Source organism: Coturnix japonica, chromosome 3 (genome assembly GCF_054131305.1).
Source record: "Coturnix japonica strain WE chromosome 3, WE-NBRP24, whole genome shotgun sequence".
NCBI classification, from domain to species: Eukaryota; Metazoa; Chordata; class Aves; order Galliformes; family Phasianidae; genus Coturnix; species Coturnix japonica.
Genome location: NC_140665.1, coordinates 71826611 through 71852180, shown reverse-complemented (window position 1 = coordinate 71852180; position 25570 = coordinate 71826611). Strand labels below are relative to the sequence as shown.

The 25570-nt window shown below is 42.9% G+C and overlaps 1 protein-coding gene across 4 annotated transcripts; it reads right to left on the bottom strand.

Moving 5' to 3' along the window:
- On the bottom strand, positions 1–25457 carry GABRR1 (gamma-aminobutyric acid type A receptor subunit rho1). 4 transcript variants are annotated; one of them, XM_015858952.3, is made up of 10 exons: positions 25142–25457; positions 13533–13586; positions 10221–10330; positions 8835–8902; positions 6906–7129; positions 4429–4511; positions 3164–3304; positions 2838–2990; positions 586–782; positions 1–477 (listed from the first exon to the last, which is right to left on the bottom strand). In XM_015858952.3, exons 1-10 carry the CDS (start codon positions 25261–25263, stop codon positions 190–192), a joined length of 1440 nt encoding a protein of 479 aa, XP_015714438.1. In that variant the 5' UTR covers positions 25264–25457; the 3' UTR covers positions 1–189. The 4 variants fall into 4 exon arrangements, with proteins under 4 accessions (XP_015714438.1, XP_085399819.1, XP_015714439.1 ...); XM_085543693.1 differs by having other exon boundaries at positions 25269–25394; XM_015858953.3 differs by having other exon boundaries at positions 10221–10327; positions 25142–25390.
- Positions 25458–25570: the final 113 nt, after the last annotated feature.

Below are 25570 nucleotides of genomic sequence, written 5' to 3'. Positions count from 1 at the left end.
AAGTTTTAGATTGGATATCCTATATTTATTAGAAACGTGCACAGTTATTTATGCCACAGATGATTTGCACCTAGTAAAAAAGAAAGAAACCAATCTTCAAGTTACTTCTCTATGTTCGTTTTGTTAGCCTATGAGTCAGTACTCTGATATCCTGCCGCAATACGCTGTGACTACAGAAGTTACATATGTTTATGAGAAAATGGACCAGTATATCAAATTGAATAGAATGTATGCGCCAGGGAATATTATCCTGGAGTACTTGTCGATGGCGTGGGTGTCGATCCGCATGCTGACGTATCTCTGGTTTTTCCTCCTGCCCGAGCCCCTCTCAGACCCCAGCGCCAGCTGCACCATCATTCTGTCCTGCTTGTCACCATTCTCAGACACGTAGTGCCCCAACTCATTCACATCACCGTCGTTGTAGCTGCCGTCCATCATCATGGGCCGGGGCTGAGGAAGGCTGCACGCACAGGGGAGCTGTGGGCACAGGCAAGGGAAGTGCATTTTGGACTTCTGAACATTTCCAGACATTTGCCCCACTTTTTCTCAGTGGCATAAAACTGCATCAGAGATGGCAAAACTCACCTTATCCCGGAGTTTCCTCTCCTTCCTCTCTTGCACTGTGGTCAGATAATTCACTGCTGCATATTCCAGCACCGAGAGGAAGACAAACACAAAACTGACCCACAGGTAAATGTCCACTGCTTTGATGTAGGAAACGCGGGGCATGGAGGCATTCACCCCAGTGATGATGGTAGACATGGTCAGCACGGTGGTGATCCCTGGAAACACAGCAGCAGAGCCATTCTGTAAGGTTTGTTCAACCTAAACACGTTGTCACAAATAAAGTTACCATTTCCTGACATCCAACAGCTCAAACATCAGTCTCTGACCCTGGTAAGAACAGGGAAGTTACAGCGATGGATTGTTGTCTCTTAAACGAGCCGAACCACTGATACATGCTAATATCTCAAACCAATTTGTTCACCATTCCTGAGCATGTCCTGTGCCAAGTGACCAGAGGAGACCACACCACCGCTCTCAGAAAAAAATGACTGACTTCAGCCACGGGGTGGATTGTGTTGGGCCACCCTGTGATCTCAGGATAAGGCAGCACTGTGCTCTCATCTTTGTTAAAAGAGAAGGGAGATGGAATAATCAGGTACCAGGAGCACCTGATGCCCAGACTGTAGTCCAGTCTATAATGTATCAGATCTGGATGGTCTGTGAAGGACTGGTGGAATGCTCCAGAATTACCCTAGCTGCCTTGTGTCCAGAATGGAATGTTCCTGAATGAAGACAGTCACCTTGTGGACCTATAAACAGAGGTCCCAAGCAAAGATCCCCTTGAGTTCTCCAGGATCACACCAGGCTGTCTTCTACTGCCCTTCTGAACTGGGATACCTCAGAAGGTACCACAGAGACTCATGAGTCTCCACCTGGAGTAATGTGTTCACGTATGGAGTCCTCAGCATTAGAAGGGCATGGAGCTGTTTGAGTGAGTCAAGAGGAGAGTCACAAGGATGATCAGAGGTCAGGAGCTCCTCTCTTGTGAAGTGAGGCTGAGAGATGTGGGGTTGTTTAGCCTGGAGAAGATATAGCTCCAGGGAGACCTTGAATTAGCCTTCTGGTACCTAGAGGAGGCCTACTAGAAAGATTGGGTTGAACTTGTAGATGGTCTGACAGTGATAGAACAAGGGGAACAGTTTTAATCTAAAAGAGGGTACATTTAGGTTAGATGTTAGAATGAAACTCTTAGAGTGTAAGAATTCCTCTCTGGGGAAATGAGGGACAAGAATAAGTTGCCCAGAGAAGCTGTGGGTGCACCAACCATGGAAAGGTTCAAGGTCATGTTGGATGGGGCCCTGGGCAGACGGACCTGGTGGGTGGCAGCCCTGCTCAGAAAGGCAGAGCTAAATTACATTTAAGGCCCCTTAGAATCCAAGCCATCCAAGCCATCCAAGACTCTGAATTCTATTATTACATGATTCCACAATTATATGTTCCTATGTTTACATGATATATAAGCATAAAGTACTGAATTCACTGGCGTATTCAGAAAAGGTCTCCTAAACTCACTGCCTTTGTCTCAACAGACCATGGCATAAAACTTTTAGTTCCCTCTGAATGATGTTTCATGTCAACAGACTGTGATTCTAAGCAGACATGTGGCCCGCTGCCATATCTGTTATTAATATTTCCTCTCCATTGGAGAACATAATTTTAACAGTAAGCTAAGGGCAAATAATCTTTGGAATATTTCTAAAAACAACATAATTGGGCTCCTATGGTGATTTCTCTGGCATATGGCTTCATCTGTCTGAAACATGGCTCAGAAGGGGATGCTCCATCCCTCACACTACTCTGTAATCTTATTTAACACATTAATTACCAAGTAAGCTTGGCTTACTGTTTTACCTCTGCATTCTCTCTTCTAGAACAGCTCAAGAAACGTAAATTTGTCATGTCTGCTTGTAATGTTTTTCACCTTCTTACTCATTGAAGTCTCCAAAGGATACTGGCGCTTCATCTCCCTATGTCTTGTGAATCTGTTAGCAGCAACAGCAGCAGAGCTTGACATTTGCCCCCTGATTTGCAACTAGCACTTGTCAAAACAGGGAAGGCAATTCACTTGACACTGCAGGGCAAATGGAGAGAGGTACCAGGGCCAGTCCTTAGCGCAGGGGGAATGTGTGGCACAGCTGATTTCTGTGCCACCAGGCAATGTAGGGAGAATGCAGAGACAATGTGTAGCACAGGTGATTTTGTCTCGATGGTCAAAGTAATAATTCCATATAACAGCCCCTCAAGTGTGCTGACTACAAGATTGTTTTTACCTAAAGGGACTCTGGCAGGAACTGCTCGGCGGTCAATCCAGAAGGACACCCAGGACAACATAACCATGAGGGTGGCAGGGAAGTAGGTTTGTAGCAAGAAGAAGAAGATGTGTCGACGCAAGGTGAAGTTGATGTAGAGACGATTGTACCATCCTGCGGGATAGGGAGAAAGAAAAAGTCACCTCACCACCGAACTACTTTCAGATAAGGTGGTGTATCAGTGACCAGACTATCTAATCTTATGATGGGAATCTAAAGATAGAGTGGCCAAGGATATAAGTCTGCAACCCTTTCCACTGGCATCTGCTACAGGTTCTAGTACCCACCTGTGCTGCTATAAAAGGCAAGTTTTGTGGTAGTGTGGAACTCCTGGATCAGGAACTGGGACAGTGATATCCTCTCATCCGTCTTCAGGGAATCATTTCCATTCTTCCAGTAGAGCATGAGGTCGTCTTCTGTGTAAGCATCTAGGGAAGCAGAGCAAGCCTCAGCGCAGTGTAGTGAGCCAGCTACTATTGCCTAAGCTGTGCTCACACACACCTACAAGTTTCCAGCTGAAAGGGTCAGTGCCATCATTTGACTGGGATCTGCAGCACTGGTGGGTATGGCTGCAGCAGAGAATGGACAAGCTCATCATCACCATGCTCAGTCCTGATGCGTTTTGTAAACCTTTTTGTTTCTCTTACCATTATTTCACACATATTATCGGCATATCGGGTTACCCACCACATCAGAAATTGTCCCATTCTAAACTCAGAAGAAAAGGAAAGAGGGTAGCAGGAGGAACACGCTACTGTCAGAGCTCTGAGGCATGCAGGACAAACTCTTTTCTGTCTGCAATGTATATATGAGCATTGCAGGTCTTGTTTTTTTAATGCATATGGAAATACAGTAATGTTGATTCTTTCAGATGGGCTTTCATAATAGCCCTTCCCAGACAGAGAGGAAAAAAAAGACAGTAATAACTTTATTAAAATATAATTAAGATTATAATTCTGTATTTCAGACTTAAGGAGAAGAAACAATTCTTAAAAAGCTAGAATGTAGTTGTACTAAATACAAGACAATTTTATGTACATAATACCTGAGAGAAAGGAGCTGGCTGTGGGTAAAAGCTGAGTTTATTGCTTATGGATGCAAGAAACACCAAGGGAAGGTGACTAATTTGATGGCTCCGCTGTGATTCCTACATCACAGATGTGCAAGGGAAGGGCACAGAGACATTTGTTTCTGTGTTCAGAGCTGTGGTGCAGGAAGGTACATGGGGAAATGGGTGCTGCTGCACACCTCCAATCTGTGGGCAAGTAACGCAGTGCTCTCTGTGGATGGGATGGCAGCAGGGCAGCCCAGCTGAATGGTAGGGACAATGGCAAAACAGCACTCAGTGCTGGCATTTGCAAACACTGCCTTGTTGCAAACACCACCTAATTCTAGTGAAAAATTACAGGCAGGGAATTTTTCTCAGTGTTGAAGTTTGCTGACTATAGCTGGAACCCTCATGAGTGTAGCAGTTGCTGGTTGATATAATTAAACACCATCCAGGTCCCCACAGGGCACAGCACTCAGCTTCCCTATGGCTCTGCTTACTTACAGCTTTCAATCTCCAGAGAGCACGTCTGTGTGTCCAGGGGAAAGCGGCTAAAATCCATGTTGCACATCGCTGTTACTGTAACTCTAGGAACAATAAAAACCACCTCATTACAAACTCGGCTTCCCGTGTGACCGAAAAATAGTAAAGCTGCAAAATGTTTCTGAGTGACTGGATATAAACACCTTCCATCTAGCTAAAGACATTCCAATGAAGTTAAAGATGTTTTTTCTTCCCAGCAAACCATTGATAGAAAAGGTGGTGAGAGAGTTTGGCCATAATAAATTGCCACCAAAAGACACAAATGCTGAAGAAGAAAATGGGCAATGACGGAGAGAGAGGACATTTTTTCCCTTTTGCTGTCAGATCTCTGCAGAGATCTGTGCTTTCAACAGCTGCTTTGCACAATAGAGTAATTTCGGTTTGTCAAAGCCCGGTGCCATGCAGGATATGGGCAGTTTTCTCCATGCTCTGTGACTTCCATCTGCTCAGTGTCAGCCCAGTGGTCACCCGTGGGTGTCAGCCAGCAGAGGGCTCAGGCAGTGCCTCCACTCAGGGCTGGAGCTGGTGCACAACCGAGACCACTGAAATGCTCCACCTCATATATGAGAAACCCCAGTCTTGCTGTAGTCCAATTATATCATTTTTAATGGCATAAATCTGTGTTTGCACTGGAAGGATCTGTAAGTCTTTACTCCACTGGCTTGAACTCTAGGGAAGTAAATGAAAATAAAAACATCAATTGCAATGGGGAAAGAATTAATGAATTAGAACAGGATTAAAGCTCCACAGACAACAGTCACGTAATGATAAAATCAAGATGCAGTCTCTTATGTTAGTGCTCCTTACGCATGTCTGGGTTCATGTTGCTTCCCTATCTGGGTTTTATCTTAGAGTGAAGCTGCTTGGCTCAGATTTACAGTTGAGGTGCCAGTGAGGTCTACAGTGCTTTCCAAGAAAAGAGAAGATGTCTGCTAAGAGCTTTAAAAAGGCAGACACTGAGGAAGAAAAAAAAATAAAATATACAGGCAAAGGCATTCAGAAAAGGCTGTCAGTCAGCAAAGGCATCTTTGTTTTTATGTATTCAGATTTCTTTTCTAACCATAAAGTACTCCAGCCTGCAGACACCACTGAATAAAATAATGATGCCCTGCCACCCTACTCTTCAAGATATTCACTACTATTTCATGAAGGATGGTTGAAAGTAGCCTGTTGAACTTAAACCTGTATGTGGCAGCAGCTGTATAGTTAGATATTCTTTCCCCATCATTGTTAAGTAGCCAAAACTCTTGCACTATTATAGCACTATCCAGGCTGTGAATCCCAACAAATAGTATACAAATATCAAAGAAACAAGAAAATTCCTGTCAAACAGATACCGCAAAGGGCTTTGTGCCTTATGTTTTTTGTACTGTTTCCTGTTGTAAAAGGAAAGACACTTTGTCAGGCTGAGAAGTTGAGCTCAGCCCTACATCTGCCTCTCCTGGATGTTATCAGTGTGCCCTCAAAGACCTCCACAACCATCCCAAGCAACACATTCTGCAACCTTATCATTAGTTAAAGTTAAATCTATGCTTCTTGGAGCTACTGACCTCCTACAGTCAGATTTTCCTTCTTTCTGTCCTTCAGAATATCTATCATTATCTATCTGCTGTTTGGCTTATTTACTGCATGTTTTGCCATTTCGTTGCTGTGGAGCTGATGTTGACATTCTTGCATCAGAATATTGTGCAGCAATTTCCTCTCTCATAGGTTTTTACGGGTCATTTGGCAACACTTGTTTTGTAACTGAATGGAGCTGCAGGCATGAAGAAGCAGCTCTGATTTTAGTTTCTTTTGGAGAGTGACAGATGCTCCTCAGTATCTCCACACATGAAAGCAGCAGTTAGGAAGAAGAAAAATCCTGCTTTAATAATCTTTAGTCTCGTGGTCAGTGATGTTCAACTACTTAGTGAGGCATCTGATTTATGTTTGAAACTTGAGATTATTGCTATGGAAAAAGGGAAGGGAAGGGAAGGGAAGGGAAGGGAAGGGAAGGGAAGGGAAGGGAAGGGAAGGGAAGGGAAGGGAAGGGAAGGGAAGGGAAGGGAAGGGAAGGGAAGGGAAGGGAAGGGAAGGGAAGGGAAGGGAAGGGAAGGGAAGGGAAGGGAAGGGAAGGGAAGGGAAGGGAAGGGAAGGGAAAGGAAGGGAAGGGAAGGGAAGGGAAGGGTTACAAAATTTCTAGGAATTAAGCTTCAGTCCTACATCTCGTGCCACTTACCCAATACCCCCCCAGTTGTTCTCCTTGGACATATGAGCATTTTTCTTATGATAAAGGAAGAGCCTCTTCCTCCTGATGCTAGTGGCTAGTCAATGTGTTCACAGTATTAATTTTATTTCTTTTTTAATGTGAAGTCATGCAAAAATGAAATACAGGAATCAATTAAACCACTTTCCCTCTCATACCACTAATGGATCACACTGACCAAATGCAGTTTTACCTGAGGCTATAAAGTACCTTCCCATCTGGCTGGACACGCAGCATGACGTTGTCAGTGGTGGTGTCATGGATGAAGGAACGCTTGGAGTGGACAAAGAACATGTCAGGGACCCAGATCTTCTTCACTAGCCTGCCATCAAATGTCATGCTTTGGTTGTTGGTGCTGGGGAAGGACAACCTCTCATCTTTCCAGTAGTGCCTCAGATAAAGCGTCATGGTGAAGTCCTGCAACAAAAAGGTTTGTGTCACTACCTATGCCTTATCAGCATAGCAATGATTTCTCCTCTCTGATACAAACTGCACCTTACACAGCACTGCTCATGAGTGCACATCCACTCTCTAAGATGCAGGGGACATGAGTTATTATGTTCAGAAATCAGAGACCATTCATCCAGAGGCAAATTTACCTCTGAAATTCAAACATTTTCATTTTGGTGTCTGTGAGTCACTCTAGGGACCAAAAGGCAGATACACAGAAGCAGCTGTCAGCAATGAGCACTACCAACAATTTGACCCCCCCATCCCTATGCTGCTGCATTTCTGGAGCTGAGAACAACTGCTCCAACAGCGATTTTCTTATTCTGGACTGCTAGAGAAGTGCTGCAGAAAGACACCTTCCTTCAGCACAGCAACTGAAATGTTTTTGACTCAGTATTTGACTGAAATATTTTATTTTGCTCTTAGGCTCCTCAGGGAGGTGGTTGAGTCGCCATCCCTGGATGTGTTTAGAAACCATTTGGAAGTGGTGCTCAGCGACATGGTTTAGCAGAGAGTTGTAAGAGTAGTTTGGTTAAGTTGTGGTTGGACTCAGTGATCTTTAAGGTCTTTTCCAACCTGAGCTATTCTATGATTCTGTGATTCTATGATCAGTGAGCGTGGTGTAGGATAAGGGGGAAAGGCTTTAGACTAAGAGAGTAGATTTAGATTAAATTTTAGGAAGAGATTGTTTACCATGAGGGTAGTGAGGCACCAGAACAGCTGACATGCACCCAAAGCAGCTGCCCAACACCAGTTGGGCTATCCCTCATTCTCTTTCTGTGCTCCTGCTCTCTAGCATGGGCTGTTGTGTCACACATGCATGTAAAATATCCCCATGGAAAATCTCCTGCAGAGATCATGCCTTACTTTCAGCAATGTTTTGTGATGATGAAAGCCCCTCCAACAGAATCCAGACCACTTAACATTTGAAAACTGTTTCCTCCTTACCAATTATATGATAGGGTAAGAAAGATAGAAACTTGGTAATTAAATCAGCCTGCACAGAGTGCAAGCATCAGTCCTGCATGCTCCTGAAATACCAGTTTATAACCAACATGAACGTTCAGGATGGACTCATGACACCTTACACTGGTGCCCAGCACACAGAAGAGGTGGCACAGCTGGTACTGAGCCAAAAACAGGCTCTGAAGAAACTTCTGTCCTCTGAAAAGTCTTGCTTTATGACTACATACTTCCCAATGAGATGGGTAACTCACCAACCTCTCCCCTGACCGCTTCAGAGCATGGCCAATGTGAAATCTTATTGGCAGTATATCAAAGCACCCTAAGCCTGACACAGTAATTGGTCTCCTCAGAGCTTTTACATGCTACCACTTCTCAAGAAAATGTAAAAGCCCAAATCCTTTGGGGCAGTTTTGGCACTGTTCTTTCACTTTGCCTTTCTTAGAGAAAAGAAAACCTCAGATTAACTTTTATTCCTTTTGCTTCAGAACTTTTAGAGGGATTAAATTTGAGGTCAGTAGAAGTAGTTGCCAGCAGATTCACTTCAAATAAAGCGCCTAGGAGACTGGAGTCTCCATCCAAGGAGGAATTCAAACCTAAAAGCCAGAGCCCCAAGCATACTGCTCTGCCTCACCCTGCTCTCAGCAGGGGTTTGGACTAGGTGGTTTCCAGCAGTCCAGTCCAGCCTCAGCCCTTCTGTGACACTTACCATATCCACCTCAGAAATGCTGTCCAGACTTTCAACTTGGACATCCACGCCTACAGGAATTGCAGGACCTAGAAAAAAAAACAACGCACACACAAAAGTTGAAGTATCAGCCTGATGGGATAAAGTTTTCACGTCTTAGAAAATAAATCAAATGTTCAGTCTGGAATAGAAACAACAGTAAAACAATTAAAAGTAGAAGCAATTGGAATTCATAACAAAAACCACCAAATAAATAACAATAAAATTCAGCAGTGAGAATGGCCTATTGTTAACTTTCTCCTTTTGTTGTTACATTCTACATTCCTTCAATATTTAAAAGTAAAGTCTCCAGTGCTCGAGGTTATTGGTTGTCAGACAGATGGGCACAGTGCTCCTATGTGCAGGGAGAGCAGAGATGGTACAGCTAAGGGGATGTGAGAGGTTTACTCCGTATTTTCATCACTATTTCTGCTCACCTCTCACTCTAATACCACCCCTGAGAACCGCTCTGCTTATTTGGCTTTCACAACACTCATTGCTTCACTGTGGAAAGGAGAAGGTGTTGGGTAGGAGTACGCTACAGGACGCAGGTTTGTGCCATGGGACTGAGGTCACATCCCATAATTGAGATGTTCATTTTCTTTTCTTTCCTCCAGACTTTGACTAGCCCCTTACATACCTCTGGCAATTACAGTGCAGGAGATGCGTCAAGATAAATAATGCTCACATTAGTGGGCTGCTGTGAAACTGAAACCTTTTTAAATTAATTGAACATGCTGGTATTTGGTATATTGAGCATTTAGCAATAAAACCTACTTCCATGAGAGTATATAATGGTATCCTGGATTTGAATGACCATCTGTCAGCCAGAAAGGGTAGATAAATTTCATCATTCTCTAATCCACGGGCTGAAAGAAAGCATGTTCCCCTTCATCCTGTTCCCTTAAAGCTCTGTTTGCTGTACAGCACAGACACAAAACTGTGAGCAAGCATTAGCACACAACAGTCAAAATATTTTCTTTGCTGTTAGGAATGATACAGCCATGTCAGCAATCATGGTATGTGATTTGATTACACACACAAATTGCCATAGGAAGCCACATCTGTAGAATTTTCCCATCTTCCAGGAATACATGCAAGGTGTGTATGGAGGTTTTATTGAAAGAAAGTGTCACTGAATATCAGGAATATTACACCACCTCTAATCCCCATGACTTCAGCTAAGTTGCTTGTTTTTCCAAGGAAGGAGGCCATTTCACTGCACCACTATCCCCCCAAGCATGCTATGAGTTTACAATAAAAAAAACAATTAGAGCAAGAAAAGGCTCTGCTTGTCCATCTGCTTGTTGGCCCTACTAAATGCTACAGTGCATAATAGGAACAGTAACAAATACATAGACTGTGTACCTCCAAAACCTGGTCTCATGCTGAAGTCATGGTCATCTATTCGCAGCAGCTGTTCTGACTTTGTCAGTGGAGATTTGGTGATGTCAGGGCTTCGCTTTAGGATTGGACTACTAGGAAGAGAGAAACACAGCTATGAGTCCCTCACAGTGCCTGTGAGAGATACTGACCCACTTCTTTCCAGTCCAAGAACCAGAACCAGCCTGTGTTCATTTTCCCATCAAGCCATAGCCTCGTGAATGTTTGCAATGCTTGGCAGCATGTCATTACCAAATGACCCCCATGCTCAATGTGGAGTACTTAGGCATCTGTGATAATTCTGACACGCTGAGAAAGTATTCGTTTTGTGAGTTTTTGTCTTTGTAAAATTACCTGTGCTTACAATGCAGTTTGAATATAATCATTAAAATATATGTCCTAGAGAAGTTATGTGTGTGGGTAAGTGAGGAAATGGAAATAAGAGATGAGTTTTCTGACACTGATTTCTGACAGGATGTGAGGCCGGGAATTAGGGAAACAATATATAAAATAAGCTACTGGCTGTTGCCCAGGAACAAAATGGAGACAGGCTGGGAAGCAGGCCAGCAGGCAGGCCATCCTCTAACTGGGGATAAACTGATTAGCTCCTGCTCCAGTTTTCTAACAAAGATAAAAAGGAGCATTAAAGACATAAGAGTCAGGGATGGTCCTTGCAGAAGCTGTTGGAGCTGCACTGAGTGCTGAGCAGAGGATGCTCTGCTCCTCTTTTAAATCCATCTCTGAGGGTGAAAAGCACTATTTGACTCCCCAGCACCTTGGCCAGGATGGGAGCTGCAGCAGCTCTTCTCAGCTACACCGTGCCTGTGAAACCTTGCTGCACTCCGAGCAGCCATGTGACAGCTGCTAGGGCAGCAGGAGAGCACAAAAACAGGAGGAAAGATTTTGCTGTTTCTTCATCTGAAAAAAAGATGATATGCTCCAAGAGGCATTTATCTGACTATGCAGAAGACGAGTCTGCAACAGATCAAAGAGACAGAGAACAAAGAAGAAACTTGACAGGGAATATTTTCCTGTGATAAAACTCTTCCTAAATGAGATTGCTTAACCGTGCTGTACTTCTCAGAGGCCCACAGGCAGCAGTACCACAAGATATCACCACAACAATCTCCTACCAGAGTATCTTTCAAAAGTGCTCAGCTTCAATTTAATAATTTCTAGGGGTGACGAGCTGCCTGCATTCACTGGTGAATTCTTCAAGCTGTTACTTATTCCTAAGGGCACTTTAAAATGTGGTCCTTTCTTCTGCTTTAAATTTGTTTAATTCAGGCAACTCTGCTCCTATAATAGAAGTGACTGCACAAATGTGAAGCCTACCAACCAAAATAATTTCTAGTCTCTCTGTTTATACTGTATATTTCCTGAGTTGATGAAAAGCTCATTTCCCAAATACTGAATTGTTCCTATAGTTCTTCCTATTTGTCAGCATCCCGAAAGAAGTAGGTGAACAAAAGGAGTGAAGTTACAGGCACGAGGTACAAGAAAATAACACAGAAGTGTTTAATATCAAAAGGTTTGCCTAGGAACCTCAGTTGTCACACAATGACATAGGAGAAAGAGCATTATATGGGTAGTGGACAGAGGGCATAATGCTGAGCTATGGAAAGACCCAAACATGCACTGGGGAAGGTTTATACCCAGCTGAGACAGGGGAGAGTTCTTATCAGGTCACTAGCAAAGCCTCAGACATTTGTGAGCAGTCTTGGTTGCTGATGCTCAGAACAGCACTGATATATATCCCTGATATAAGCAGAGGGAAGGGTAAGCAGAGTGATGGAGAGCCAGGAGATGGGCTCCAAGGGAAGAGAAGTTGCAGGGCTCTGTGAGTGTGTCAGTGGAGGGTGAAAAGGCCAACCAAAACTCCAATATCAACTAAGGACAAACGGTATAGAATGGTTAGGATGAAATCAGGGGAAAAATTAATGGCTCTAATCAGCAGAGCAGGAAGGCTGTACTCTCCTTAAGGTAAGGCTGGAGAGAAGGTTTCTTTTGTTTGTGGCAGGGAGATGGTCCTTGTAGTTGCTGGAAAGCCCCTCTCCTTCCCATGCTTTCAGAGACAGCACAGTGGTCCTCGCATTTCACATAAGGAGGTAAGCATGCTTCCTTGCTCCCTGCTGTTGAGTGCATATATACATTATACATTTCATGGCGTTACTCATTCCAAAGTGCATCCCCTCTCCCTTTGGGACCACACGCCTGATGACCATACCTTTACTCACACGCATTTGACATGTTGCCCAAGTAAGCTATGGCCTATGTGTTTGGGATGGTTGACCACCCCTACAATTACTTGCCTCCCCACTAACCTTTATATTCTTTGTTATCTTTACTAGCAATTGTTTCATGGGTTTTATCATCCTGCTACTCAAAATACTGAATAACAGCAGACGATAATAGATTTCTTTGCATTTCTGTTTTAAACAGCTTGCTCAGAAATTATCTTCCATATACAATTTGATTCTAAGACACCAACTCCCCAATCTACAAACTCTACCAACTCTACAATCAGAATAGAGAGGTGAAAACACTTGTATTACACCAGAAAGGATGCAGAAAGCGTGTTTAAATTTAAAGACGTTTCCTCACGGGAGATTAAAGCTGTAAAATGTAGGTTATTATTATTCCAACTGAATTATTTTTTGTTGTTGTTTTTATACCCTTTACTAAAACACAGAAAGTCAAAATATCTTTTAAGGAAAACAGTTGGATGTGTTGTGATTCTGTTAGATATGTTTGAAGCTAAGATGGGGGAAAGGTGGAGGACTTTTTTTTTGTATGAAATGATGCACTTTGCGATTTTTTCACTTCTAAAGAAGGAAACATCCCCCAGAGGCAACAGTGGAAGCCTCCTGGGGCCTGGGCTCTGCAGCTCTGGGAGCAGATTTTCAGGCCATGCTGCAATTCTGCACCAATAGGGCCTGGCTGAGCAGCTCCATATTCTCAGGTGTCTGACTATGGCTGTGCTCCATTCCAGTGGCCACAGTAGTGACCCTGAGAGGAGGGGATTATACCTGACCTAAATACCGCCCTGCACCTGACACAAAACACGCAGCACTGCTGTGCAAAGACAGGGGGCCGTGCAAAATGGCCCTGGTGTCTAACCATGGCTCTGCAAGGGGAATCTGGCTTCCTTCAAGCCTCACTCAACTCCGTTAATGGCACGAATCCTGTTTAGAACGTTTGTACGAGATTGTTGTTAAAGGCTTTGGATAGTTTTGCTCCCGTGCTCTGCTGGTCCTGTCATGGGAAGCCTGAGGCAGTGGATGGGCCAAAACCTACCTGCCCTGCTTGTGTGCCTCGCCATGGGCTTCTCGCCTCTGCCGCTGGGGCCGGCTGCAGGGAGACAAGAAAAGGGAGAGCTGAAACAGCTTGTTGTAAGGAGGCACAGCTACCACCACACAGTTTAACAATGCTGGGAGAAAAACATGTAGGGGAGGGAAAAACAGAAATCCTGCAGCCTTGCCTTTTGTACTTCTGGAGAATGACTCTTACCTGTCTTTACTTATTCATCGAAGGCTGATAAAAAGGGCTGCTCTTCTCTCAGCCCTTTTGCTGTCTGAGGAATCATAGAATTGTTATGGTTATAAAGACCAGTAAAGAAATTTTAGAACCGTGTGTTCCTGTTTTCGTATTCTCTTCCAGAGAGAGACTCTCTCTCAAGAGTGTTGGGACCATGTTTTATTTCATCATTAGAGCAAATAAGTTTTTAGCACTGTAAGTGCTAGTTTGAGTAAAAACATTTTAAACATTTCATTCTTTTGGCTGATTTTTAATTAAGAGATGAAAAAATTTGCTTATCTTTGAAATAAGTACTCAACTCTACTCAACTCTGCTAATGAGACTTCTTGCCCGTTAACACACATATCAGATCCCAATCTTGAGACTGGCAGAGGAAAATCTTCATTTGCAATCACTGTGCTATCATCCTTGGGGTGAAGGGAGGCCAAACTTCAGGCTTTGTGGGCTGATTTTATCTTAGGCAGAGAACTCTGAAAACTAATGACATTGTAGGGAAATTCATGTTACTGCTGAGACAGTTACAGACAATCTCCATATTGGCCGGGCTGGTGGTGGGCACAGGACCCTGAATCACCCTGAAATGAAGCATTAGCTAAGTGAGATTGGTTTATTGTTCTGTTCTATAGAAGAGGGCTGGAAATAAATCCACATGCAGACTGTCTTGGGGAGCTTTGGGCTGTATAGCACCATTGCTGTTCTAAGCAGCAGCTTCTTTGGTGCTTGGACCAAGACATAATGCAGCAAAATGCCCTTTCTGGAGACTTCTACCTTCTGGAAATGCCCTTAGGCTGCTGCTGATGTGTCTTACTGTTGCATACTTCTTGTTTTCCGGCCATAAGGAAGTAATATCACTTGCTTTGGGTGTAAGCAGATTCTGGTGAAATGCTGACCTACTTATATGACTTTAAATTGCCCTAGTAAACTCTTTGCTGCTTGGTTGTAATGTTGGAATTCAAACAGGGATGAAGTAATTCATCTTTTTCCTTTTTCTTCATTCCTTGTTGCGGAGTTGATCTAAGGCTTCATATTGGTTCTGACCCTATTGTGACTGCTGAGGGAGCCTTCAAGGAGTGGTCATCAAGAATCTGTGTCCAAATCCTACCTATCCTCTGCACCTGGCAAACTCTTGTAGTTCCTCTTCCAAGTGATTCTCCACTGACCCTATACTAAACTTTATTTCTGTACTACAAACAACATAAAAAGCTCACCATGCTCCAGACACTGCAGGACACTGCATTCATTTGTACTTCGGTTCAATTCCTTCACTTCTTAACACCAATCTCATTCCATTTTCCCTGTCACGGCTCTGAGGTTAACAAGCTTGCCTCACTTTTCTGCCTCCTCCTGTAGCAGAAAAACAGGTGTACCTATTGCCAGCCATTCCCCAGTTACTGTGATTTGAAGACCTATCTTTTTCTTCTCAATGCATAGCTTTTCTGTCCTGCTTTTTGGGAATGTTCTGCTGGCCTAGTGATCGTCAGCAGCTATATTACTGAACCTCATTAGCTAGCTTGCTTGGGCTGTGAATCAGTTGAAAGGTGCTATGCTGTCCCCAGAGCATCTGCTGTCCCTGTATTTTTGCAGCATATAGCTGCAATCGGGTGTTTTGGTCCAGTCATTGCTTACAAACACCTCAGTCCAACTGTTTGCCAGTATGGCTACATGACATGACAATAATGCCCCTGCCTTCATTTGGGTGACAGGTTGTCTTTAAAAGTAATCAATTGCTTTAGAGGTAAAATATACCGAACAATTATAAAATCATATAAATGATTAGGATGGAGGAGACCTTAAAGATCATTTAGTTCCAATCTCCCTTCTATTGGCAGGGTTGGATCAGGCTGCTGAGGGCCCCATCCACCCTGGCCTTGAGTGCCTCCAGGGATGGAGCATCCATGGCTTCTCTGGGCAGTCCGTGCCAGCACCTCACCACCCTCTGAGAAAATATTTCGTCCTAACATCTAACCTAAATCTTTTTGTTTAAGTTTCTCCCCCTTTTTCTATCAGAATAACAAGCTTTTAAAGTATATATATATATATTAATTATTATTTCAGCACCAGTAACAGCTATAGTACCAAAAGGAATTTCACGGCTCTCTTGAAGATCACAGACACTTTATGAAAAAACAATACTCATCATTGGACTGGTTTTATTCAAAGTTCTCCCCTGGTTCTTACTGCATTGCATGAGCAGCTCTGAGGCCTTTGGTGGCACCTGGGTGATGCAGCCCCTTCAAAGTTGTTATTGTACCCAGCAGGTACCCCCACTATGTAGTAAACCTTAGGACTCTAAGAGAAGAAAACATTCATCAAAAGAGCTGTGTACTTTTTCATATACATGAGGCAAAACAAAGTTGCTACTTAAAAGAAAAATAAAAGCCTGAAATTTACTATGGCACTTATATTCTCTCCTACAAAGCAAAGAGAGTTGCAGAGTTAGGGATAGCCAGGTCTGTTTTCAGAAGAGATGGTCCAAACACAACATCTGATGGGCACAGCAAGTGCTTCCGAATGCTGTGCTTCAAAGCATGTGTGCCAGCGGAGCGCCGGGTTCACACTGTGTACCATACTACCCTCAGTATTCTTCATCATTTAAACAGGAGCTTCTAAAGGCAACAAGTTTGAGAGAAGTCATTACATATCCTCGCATTTTGGTTTGTAATTACTTCTGCAGGACAAATTTCCTATCTTTAAATCATAGTGTATTTTCTCCACAGGAGGCAAATATACCTCTCACAGACAGTGATCAATTTTACACTCTCAGAATAATCTTATTAGGATCTGAGAATATTTTTTCCTTGAGGAATTTAATCAAAACACAGTTGTTTCCTCAGGAAAAAGCAAGGAAAAAGTGAAGGTAAAATGGTGAAATATATTAAGGAGATGCAGAGAGGAAGGCTGCCAGTGACTGGGCTGCTAGCCCAAGGTGTGAGAGCAATTTCCACTTCTGTTACAGGACAAAAAGAAAGCTTGGAAATCTCCCTGTGCCTTCAATAATCACAGGAGCCGTCAAGTGACTGTAGCATATGATTCACTCCTGCGTGAGAAAGGGTGTCCCCTAACCACGGAGCAGTGCTGAGTGGAAGTGCTGCCTGGCCCTGGAGATGCACTGCCCAGAATGGTCCTCTATGGGTTGATCAACCTCCTGGGTGTTGCTGTGAAGAAGAGCTCTAGGAAAGGAAGAAAAGCCATGCAGCTAAACCAGGAGAAAGCACAACCAGTACCTTTGGAAAGGAAGAGCAAACTTGCAATAGGAGATACTGAGTGAAATATGGACTGAATAAGAATCCAGCGGCATACACTGCAAGAGATGGGATGCACTGTCTAAAATACCAATTTCCAGGGACAATGTGATTGGAAGCACACTAATTTGTGCTTAAACTGGGAGAATGACCAGTTGGAAGCTGTAGAAAAGCAACTACAAACTGAGGGAAGATAATCACAGTATGTGTTTTAACTTGGCATTTGGCAGATCTTGTTCACTCATAATTTTGTTGGGTCTTTTGTCCTGGGTAGTAGGTTTAAAGCTGGTGTAGAAATATCACCTCTTGCTATTGTAGGTGGTTACAACTTTGAAAAGAAATAGAGAAGCTAGAGGTAGTGTGTAAGGTAGGTAAGCTAGAGGTGTTTAAATCAACTGAGGCCAATGGCACATCCTCAGAAGTGCCATGAGTGTCAGCCAGTACAGTCTCCAGGTCATTAGCAGATACCAACAAGGGCTCCGCACAGATTCCTCCGAGAGTGGGGGGAAGGCAAACAGCAAACTGGTTTTTAAGCAGGAAGGAAAATAGGGATGTTGAAGATTTGGAAACAAACTGGAAACAAACTGGGATAAATTCATGATCTGTTTGTACATCCCTCTGGGGGTAATGAGTCTATAAAGATCACTTGGTGTGAATCTTTACAGTAATTGGCATCAAATGGTCTGATGTCCTTCTGATGGTGTAACTGGATGCCTTAGTGGAAGCAAGAGGAAAAGTAGATTTGAATGAGGTTTTTAAAATTTCATTACTAAACTAGAGAATAAGGTTTAGATGCAAGTACGACTTGGCCTAGTTGGAAGACAATGGTTAGGGCAACTGCTATTACTTTGCTGTCAAGCTGCAGAGACTTTGAAAGTGGCATCTCATGTATTTCATCTGGGGAAGTACTAGTCAATATTTTCAATAATAATGCAGATATCAGAACTGTAAATCTTGTGTGTGACAGCATCATAGAAAGGAATACAGACACTATGGGATTTAGGGTCAGAATTCAAAGCAGCCCCAGCACATTGCAGGCATTATCTGGTATTTATAACATGAATGTCAGTAAAAGGGAATATAAAGGACTGTGAAATGCAGAAAAACAAGTGTACAAAGGCAGATCAAGGAAAAACTAACTAATTAGCACTACTACACTTAATTCCTTACTTACAAGAATGAGAAGGGCTCTTGCCCAAAAGGAAGTAAGTAATAATATGAAGAACCGCTGTTAAAATTACCCTTGATACCATAGGATATAAGTTGACAACTTGATTCTTCTTTGGAAAAAGATCTCCAAGTAGAGTCAGCCCTTGGAAGGACCTGTCAATGGGCTGCTGGAAACTCAGGTGTACAGTGTCATCTCAATCACCTTTGTCTGCAAGTTCATTAACCTTTTGAGAGCTCTAGTATATTTACAGGATGTAGCATCCTTCAAGAAAAGTAAATTGTCCTTCAATCTTTGTCAGTTTATACTATTTACCTGCTGTCTATTACTGCTGATTTTTATTGTATTTGTAGGTGATATGTCCAGTGGAGAAATCTGTAACTTCTCAGATTCCACTTGGAGCTCTTTTTCCAGAGACTGGCATGTAAAAGGGTAGTAAAGTACTGGAATGGGCTCCCCAGGGAGGTGGTTGAATCGCCATCCCTGGATGTGTTTAAGAGCCATTTGGATGTGGTGCTCAGGGATATGATTTAACAGAGGGTTGTTAAGTTAGGGTACTATGGTTAGGCTGCGGTTGGACTTGATGATCTTCAAGGTCTTTTCCAACCTGGGTAATTCTGTGATTCTATGATTCTATGAAATGACATGTGAATGGCTACAACAGGAAAAAAAAAAAAAAAAACAAAAAAAAACCAAAAGGAATAATGGAGAGCTTTTACCATGAAGAAAGGTGGTCATTACAGTCTCCTGGGAATCTAGTCAGATCTATATTATTCAATAAATTGAATAAAATTCAATAAATCTAATAAATTGGTGGGGAGGGCTTCCAGGCAGCCTTGCAGGGCTCTCCAAGTAGGGAGGGATGTAACAGGTAAGTAAACTTTATAACATCAGGGGTGACATGGTGAACATGAACAGGAGTTTGTTGCTCAGAGCTTTACACAACGCATAACAAGAGGAAATGTGAAAGGCAGTGCAGAAACACAGTGTGTCACTGTGAAATTCACTCTCACAGAAAGCTGAAGGTGCTAAAAATACAAGTGAGTTGGGAAGGTGGCTGGGCATTTATAGAACAAGGAGCAGAAGGATCATTTCAGGTGTGAATCCAACCCTTGAATCAGAAAACTGAACAATTTATATGTAGACGGGAGGGAGGAAACTGCCTTTTGTTGTATTTCTGGGCTGGTTTGGTGGTTTTGTTTTGTCTTATGCTCAGCTGCAAATGTATTTAGTGCCTGTTATGTCTCCTCACACCAGCTTATAAAACACACTGGGGTAATAGTGGGCTAGAGGACAGAACAGACCTGCTGATCCTAAGCAAATTATGTGATGGTAGCACTGACTGGAGATTTCGTCATCTGTGGCTTAGTAAAGTGTTATGGTACACATCTATGAATGTAGCTACAGCAATATTAGTGCAGACAATTTTCTAACACAAGTCACCGGAAAAGATAGAGAGCTGTGTGGAGTGCAGACCCAAAATAAGCTCTAGAAAGGATGAAAGGAGGTGGGTGATAAAGATGAGAGCAGAAAATACCATTTTCAGAGAAGCATAATTTACAATGATAAGCAGAGAAAAGGAAGAATCAGGGAGATAGCAAAGAAAAATATGAAGAAAAATAAAACATATAATAAGGAAAATGAGTGCTGTTGGACAGGGGATTTCTGGCAAGCAGAAGAGGATGAAAAACAGGCAGTAGCTGCAAAGGAGGGAAGGAAATTACAGAATAATAATGGATAAAAGCAGCAGAAAAAAAAAACAAACTTGGTAGAGCTGTGTTACAGGGCAAATTGATATGTCTTGGGGTAAGTAGGTGAGGTAGGTGAAGAGGAAGCTGAAGAAATCGGGGATAAAAACAGAAAGAGAAAGCTGGAAAAGAGGAGGAAGCGTGCATGGAGAGTTAAGGAGTTGAAGCTGAAAAGAAGAAAGAGAAAGGCAGGTTTTCAGCAGGAGAGGTAGAGAAACTTCCATTGCACTGGCCTCTAGCCCGTTCTGTTTCTCTTGCTGCTCTGAAGGCACTGCAGCGCCTTTGGTGCCAGACACAGCACGGACTTCTGACCTGAACACACAGTGCTTTGGGAGCTGCAGGGGCTCAGAACCCCACTGGATCTGGATTGCTCTTGGTAATGTGCTCACACAGACTTGCTTTCATGGGCATTTCTCGGGCTTATTGTGCACTCCAAAGATCTGATTTGAGGGCAGCTTGTATTAGTAAGATTTGTTCATGCAAATAAATGCTTTCAGAATCAATTCTGAAGACAGCAAAACTATAGGACAAGAGAACATCTTAAGGAACACTGGGAAGTAAAGGGAATTTATTGAGTGAATTTATGAGTCCAAATCAAACCTATGGAGGCCATGATGACAGGAGCTGGTAGCACAGAAGCCCTGTTTAAATAAAAAATAACATCAAGGCAATGCAATTTAGCAAATGTTCAGAAGGATGCTGAGCATTTGAGAAAGGACTAGGAAGGAACCATGGCCATAATGATGGCCATAATGGTGGCTCCCATCGCGTAAGAGGAATGTCACTAATGATAGTAACATCTGAAAGAGCCATAGGGAGAAAAATCCCTGGCCACGAGGGTGACCCTGAGAGGGCTTGTTGTAGAGAGTGTCAACCAACTACTGTAAAAAATAGCCTTTACTGATGGACAGGAAGATTGAGAGGAGCATAAAGAGAGTTACTATTTGGAGACTGCAGTGAGGCAGAATGATTATAAAATAGACAAGGAAAGGTAAGGGGCAAGACGGAAAACATGAAACAAATCTCTCAGCTGAGATTAAACAAACACAAGCTACAAATCTTGTACAGTGAAATCTCTTCTTCTGAGAGTTTCTTGTCTACAAGGTACTTATAATGCTGTCCAGGGAGATTTTAGTGTTAAAAGAGACTTTTTCCCTCAGCAGTTACCTCTAGCACAGCAACCTGGGCTCAGCTCCAGGCCAGTTCTTTTCCTTTTGCTCATCCTCTCTAGCAGATTCTGCAGGTCTAATTAGCAATGCAGGCTTTGGCCATTTTGTTGGCATAATGATTTTGTGGCCTTTAGACAATTGTTCCGGTGACCCCACACAACCTGGTGGCTCTCCAAGAGCCTGAGCATTTGGGAACACAGTAAACAGCCCCTGTGCTGGCACTCAGGGTCACAGCTTGGACCTGTAGGAGTTTTGGCACTGTGAATATTGCAGGAATGAATTTAGCTTTGCAAACTCTACAGGATTTGCACATGGTTGACTGCAAACTGTGAGCAGGTCTGCAAGATGCGAAAGGATTTATTTTTATTTTGCTACTTTTTAAAGAGAAATTCCTTTGAGGTGATTTGTCCTGGAGATAAACAGAAATCAGTAGTTGAGTCTTTGACTTGCATACAGATATTTTGACTATAAATTACAGTGTTGAGAGCCTCTGTAGAAAGTCTCATACAGAAACACTCTCTAGACTGCTTCTTTCACCGTGTGTATATACTTCAACTTATGCTTATTTGTAATTTGTCATACTCTGCCTTGTGCCTCAAAGAATCACCAATTTTATCTCAGGAATTATTAGGAATCTTCTGCAAAATTCTTTTCTTGCAAACCTGGGCGCCAAAGGACCATGACTGTCTCCTCATCCTTCTTCAAGGCTGTCCTGCCTCATGCTAGAATGGCCACTTAGGAGCCATTCTGATAAAAACTGTGATGAAGATGGTGTCTGACACTGCAGCCCAAATTCACCCCATTTGCCCTATCAGAAGGAGAGCAAAGGCTGTGGGATCAGATGGATTTGGGTAGATGAAAGGTCAAGCCTTGGGGCAGACAACTGTTGATAAAATTGTGAGGTTTTGTTTGAAATTAGAGTTTAGAGTAAGAGTGACTCTTGGAGAAAGTAATGCCTGCAGAACATCACCAACCAAAGAGACAAGCCAAAAGTGCATATTTCCTCCATCACTTGCACTTGAGAGTCAGGAGTAGAGCTGGACAGGTCTCTCAAGGCAGCACACTCAAGGTGGCAGGCATTTACAGCAGGCGCCCACTCTGCCTGCCTGCACTGGTGACTAGTGCTGAGCTGTGGCAGGTACCCACAGTGGAAGGCTGCATGCCTCCAAATGACTTATGGAAGCTAGAAAGGCTGAGGGTGCAAACTGAGCCAGTCTGAGTACTTCATGGTCGTATGGGGTCTGACTTTTCCACTTCAGATTGATTTGCTCCATCAGACTCCAGTGAGCCTCTTCAGAAGGCAAAAGCTGCAGTAAATTTCCATACTGGTGCCTCAAAACTTGTGGAACAAGAAATAACAGTGCTTGAAAAGGAACTATGAAGTAAATTTCTGTAACAGCTTCAGGGCTGATTATTGAGGGAAGGGGAAGCAGAATCATTGACCAAATCTAAACCATCTAAATGGTCAGGAGCAATCTTCACAACGAGTTTCTTCTCATCTTAGATAGGATCCTTCTGCACACTGATTTTCTCCCAGGCTCTATTTCTGGGATGGGAAAAGACTCTGATTTCGAAATGCAAGGAACAATGCCTACTTCAGAACAATCTCATATGATCAGCATTTAAACATATTGGATCCTGCATGCAAACAGGACTGGTTGTACCTCTAGACAAGGCCTTGTGTCCTGCTACACCTGGATGCCCAATTGTGTCGAATGTTCGTGACCTCCACTGCAGGACTGCTACTGAGACTATGAACACAGTGCCAGGAGGTCAACAAGAATAACAGCACCTACGTACAAATGCTGCACCCAGTCCTGCTGTCTCCCTGGAAAGGAGTGAGAGCCAATGTGTGGGAAACATCCTATGCTGAGAAATCGAAGAAGCTTAATCTGAATATAAATAAGAGGAAATGAAGAGTGGGTTTGATACGCCTACAAATACCTGGATGGAAAAGAGACCAGGTAGCAAAGAATAGGAGAAAACAGATGAAAGCTGAAGTTAAAAAACATGTACAATACTATTATTACTATCTTCTGTTTATCTGGCACTGAAGGCAATTATCAGAAATTAGGAGTTCACAGAAAACAATTTGTATGGCAGAAGGCTTCATTGCTTGTAGTTAGAAGGAAAACACATGGATGCCCAGGGCCATCTTTTTGTTCTTATAAATGACAAGGCTGTGAGACCACTGGTCTTGCATGGCCTATCCCATACTGGGAAGGCAAGAGCTGTATTGGGTTGCTGATGGAAAATGAACCAGTGCTGCTGTCCTGTCCCTGCCAGCCTTCCTCAACATCAGCACTGCTCTGCTGAGGCAGAAGTAGGCCAGAAATGGCTCCTGGGCCAGTGTGGGAGTGCTGTGAGGGCGGTGGGCCCGGTTTGGGAGCTGCAACACCCCACGGCAGCCTGAGAAGCTTGTGCTGGCACAATTATACCGCATGCACCCGGTGTGGGTAAAAGGGCCATTCCTATGTGAACTGGATAGGTATTTATTTTCCATTTTCATGCAATCTTAACGCTTCTGCTGCGATTTGGTACACTGCTACTTAATCACAGCACTGCTATTGTGCTTGGTGCAGTGTGAGCTGGTGCTGAAGATGCTGGACAAGAACATGGCTGGGTATATAGACTCCTCCCTGCTGGCTGCTTCTCAGTTCAAACTGAAGCATCTTGCTCCTCATGCCTTCCTTTTGCCACAGTCAGCACACCACCTCCACCATCACTGCCATGAGCCCTCAAGGAGAACAGAGGTTTTGAGATTCCTCACAGACAGTGAGACTCTGGCAATGCATCCCTGGGGGCTGACCGTGAGCAGGGCACCCATTTTGCCGGTTGTACATCCATGAAGGTGTCATCGATGCTTAAGGCCACTTCCTGTGTATAAGAGGATGGCTCAGAGACCCTCACGTACCACTGTGACACTGCAGTTGCTCTGCCTAGTTTTCCTAAGCATTGACAGACAGGAACACTGGAAAATAAAAAGGTACTACAGTTTCCTCCCTTCCACTTTTCAATTACATTTTTTCCCTGAAAGCTAACAGGAATGGCTTGAATTCCTCAGGAGAGTGGCACTCCTGCATTTCTATCCCCTTGCACTGTACAGTACTGATGGCAAACTGGAGTCATTAAAGAACAGAGACAGTGACCAGAGCAAAGCATAAACTGCCTTCGGTTCAGCCTTTCACAAGCAGAAGTTTACAACATTTGAACAGTGATCTGAATACGTCAGTTGCATACATACAAAGAGAAAAGTCTGCTTTTCCTCCAGAGATACCTTGTAATGTGTCTGAGTATGAAAATCCTCACAGAGATTTTCAAATATTCCCAGATATGATGCAAGTCATCAAAACGAAGTCATAGGGAAAAAAAGAAAACAAACCAAAAACCCCAAACAAATACTTCCTCAGCTCAAAACTTCCTAAAATGACAGTCTAAAAGACAGCGGGAGAAAAACATCATATACATCTCCTTTTTGAAATAGGGAGAGAGGAAAGGGAGAACAAACTGAGTATTTTCATTCATTTTGCATATCTTCACTCAGTACCCTGAATGCTCTTTCCTTTGATAAATGACCGTATCCTTCAGGTTTGCATTTTATTTTCTTTTTTTTTTTTTCCGGAAAAGCTTTATTAACAAACAGCACAGGAAGAAGAAAATATATTCTGAATCCCTTCAATCCACATCTCCTGTCATTTTAATCTTCAGTGAATACAACAATCCTCAGGCACCTAAGTTTCCTTTCCACTATCATGTAAATATAACATTTTAACCCTGATAAATACAATCAAATTCTTCTTTTCTGCACCTTTCCAAACTTTGAGATACCTCAAAACCCCGCTTATGGGGGGGAAACAATGATTTTCACTACAGAAAATGCATTAGGACTTACTGACTGTCAAAAACTACAGAAGAGAATCTTTTGACTGATAGATCACAATCTGCAAATTCAAAACAGTTGATAGACACTATGCTTTGATCTTTAACACTGTATTTGTCCAAACAGAAGCTATTTGAATGTAAAAAAGAAAATGAAACTCACCTGCCTTTTTTGTATACCTCGTGTATTTCTTTTCCTTGTCGGTGGACTCTGCATTCAGTGGATAAAACCCATCCCCAGAACAGCAGGAAGATGCTAAAATGCATTTTATGGACAGTCAACATGTTACCTGAAGGTTCTGTGTCCAGAAATAGTCCATACAAGAAAGAGAAAGCCAAAATGTAGATCCTGTTTCTCTTTTTAAGACATTATCGGTCTGATCGTTATTGGAAGGATGTTTACTCATACAAAAAATCATCCTGCAGTATTTAATCTGGACAGTGGGGAAAGCAATTTCCACTAAACCTATAAATCCCTCTACGTCAGATGGCAGGGATTTTCTAGCAGTGTTCCTGTATTCTCAGAGAACAATTATTTTTTGTCCAAACAAGCTATTTTATTAATGGGTTTAAACTGAACCCTTTTTTCGTA

Bases quoted from the DNA above. Each gene is read 5' to 3' on its own strand.
- GABRR1 (XM_015858952.3), bottom strand. From the start codon at position 25,263: ATGTTGACTGTCCATAAAATGCATTTTAGCATCTTCCTGCTGTTCTGG. The intron at 8,903-10,220 runs GTACACAGTCTA...TTTTTTTTCTAG, and splicing joins CATGAGACCAGGTTTTGGAG to GTCCTGCAATTCCTGTAGGC. The intron at 4,512-6,905 runs GTAAAACTGCAT...TATTGTTCCTAG, and splicing joins AAGGTACTTTATAGCCTCAG to AGTTACAGTAACAGCGATGT.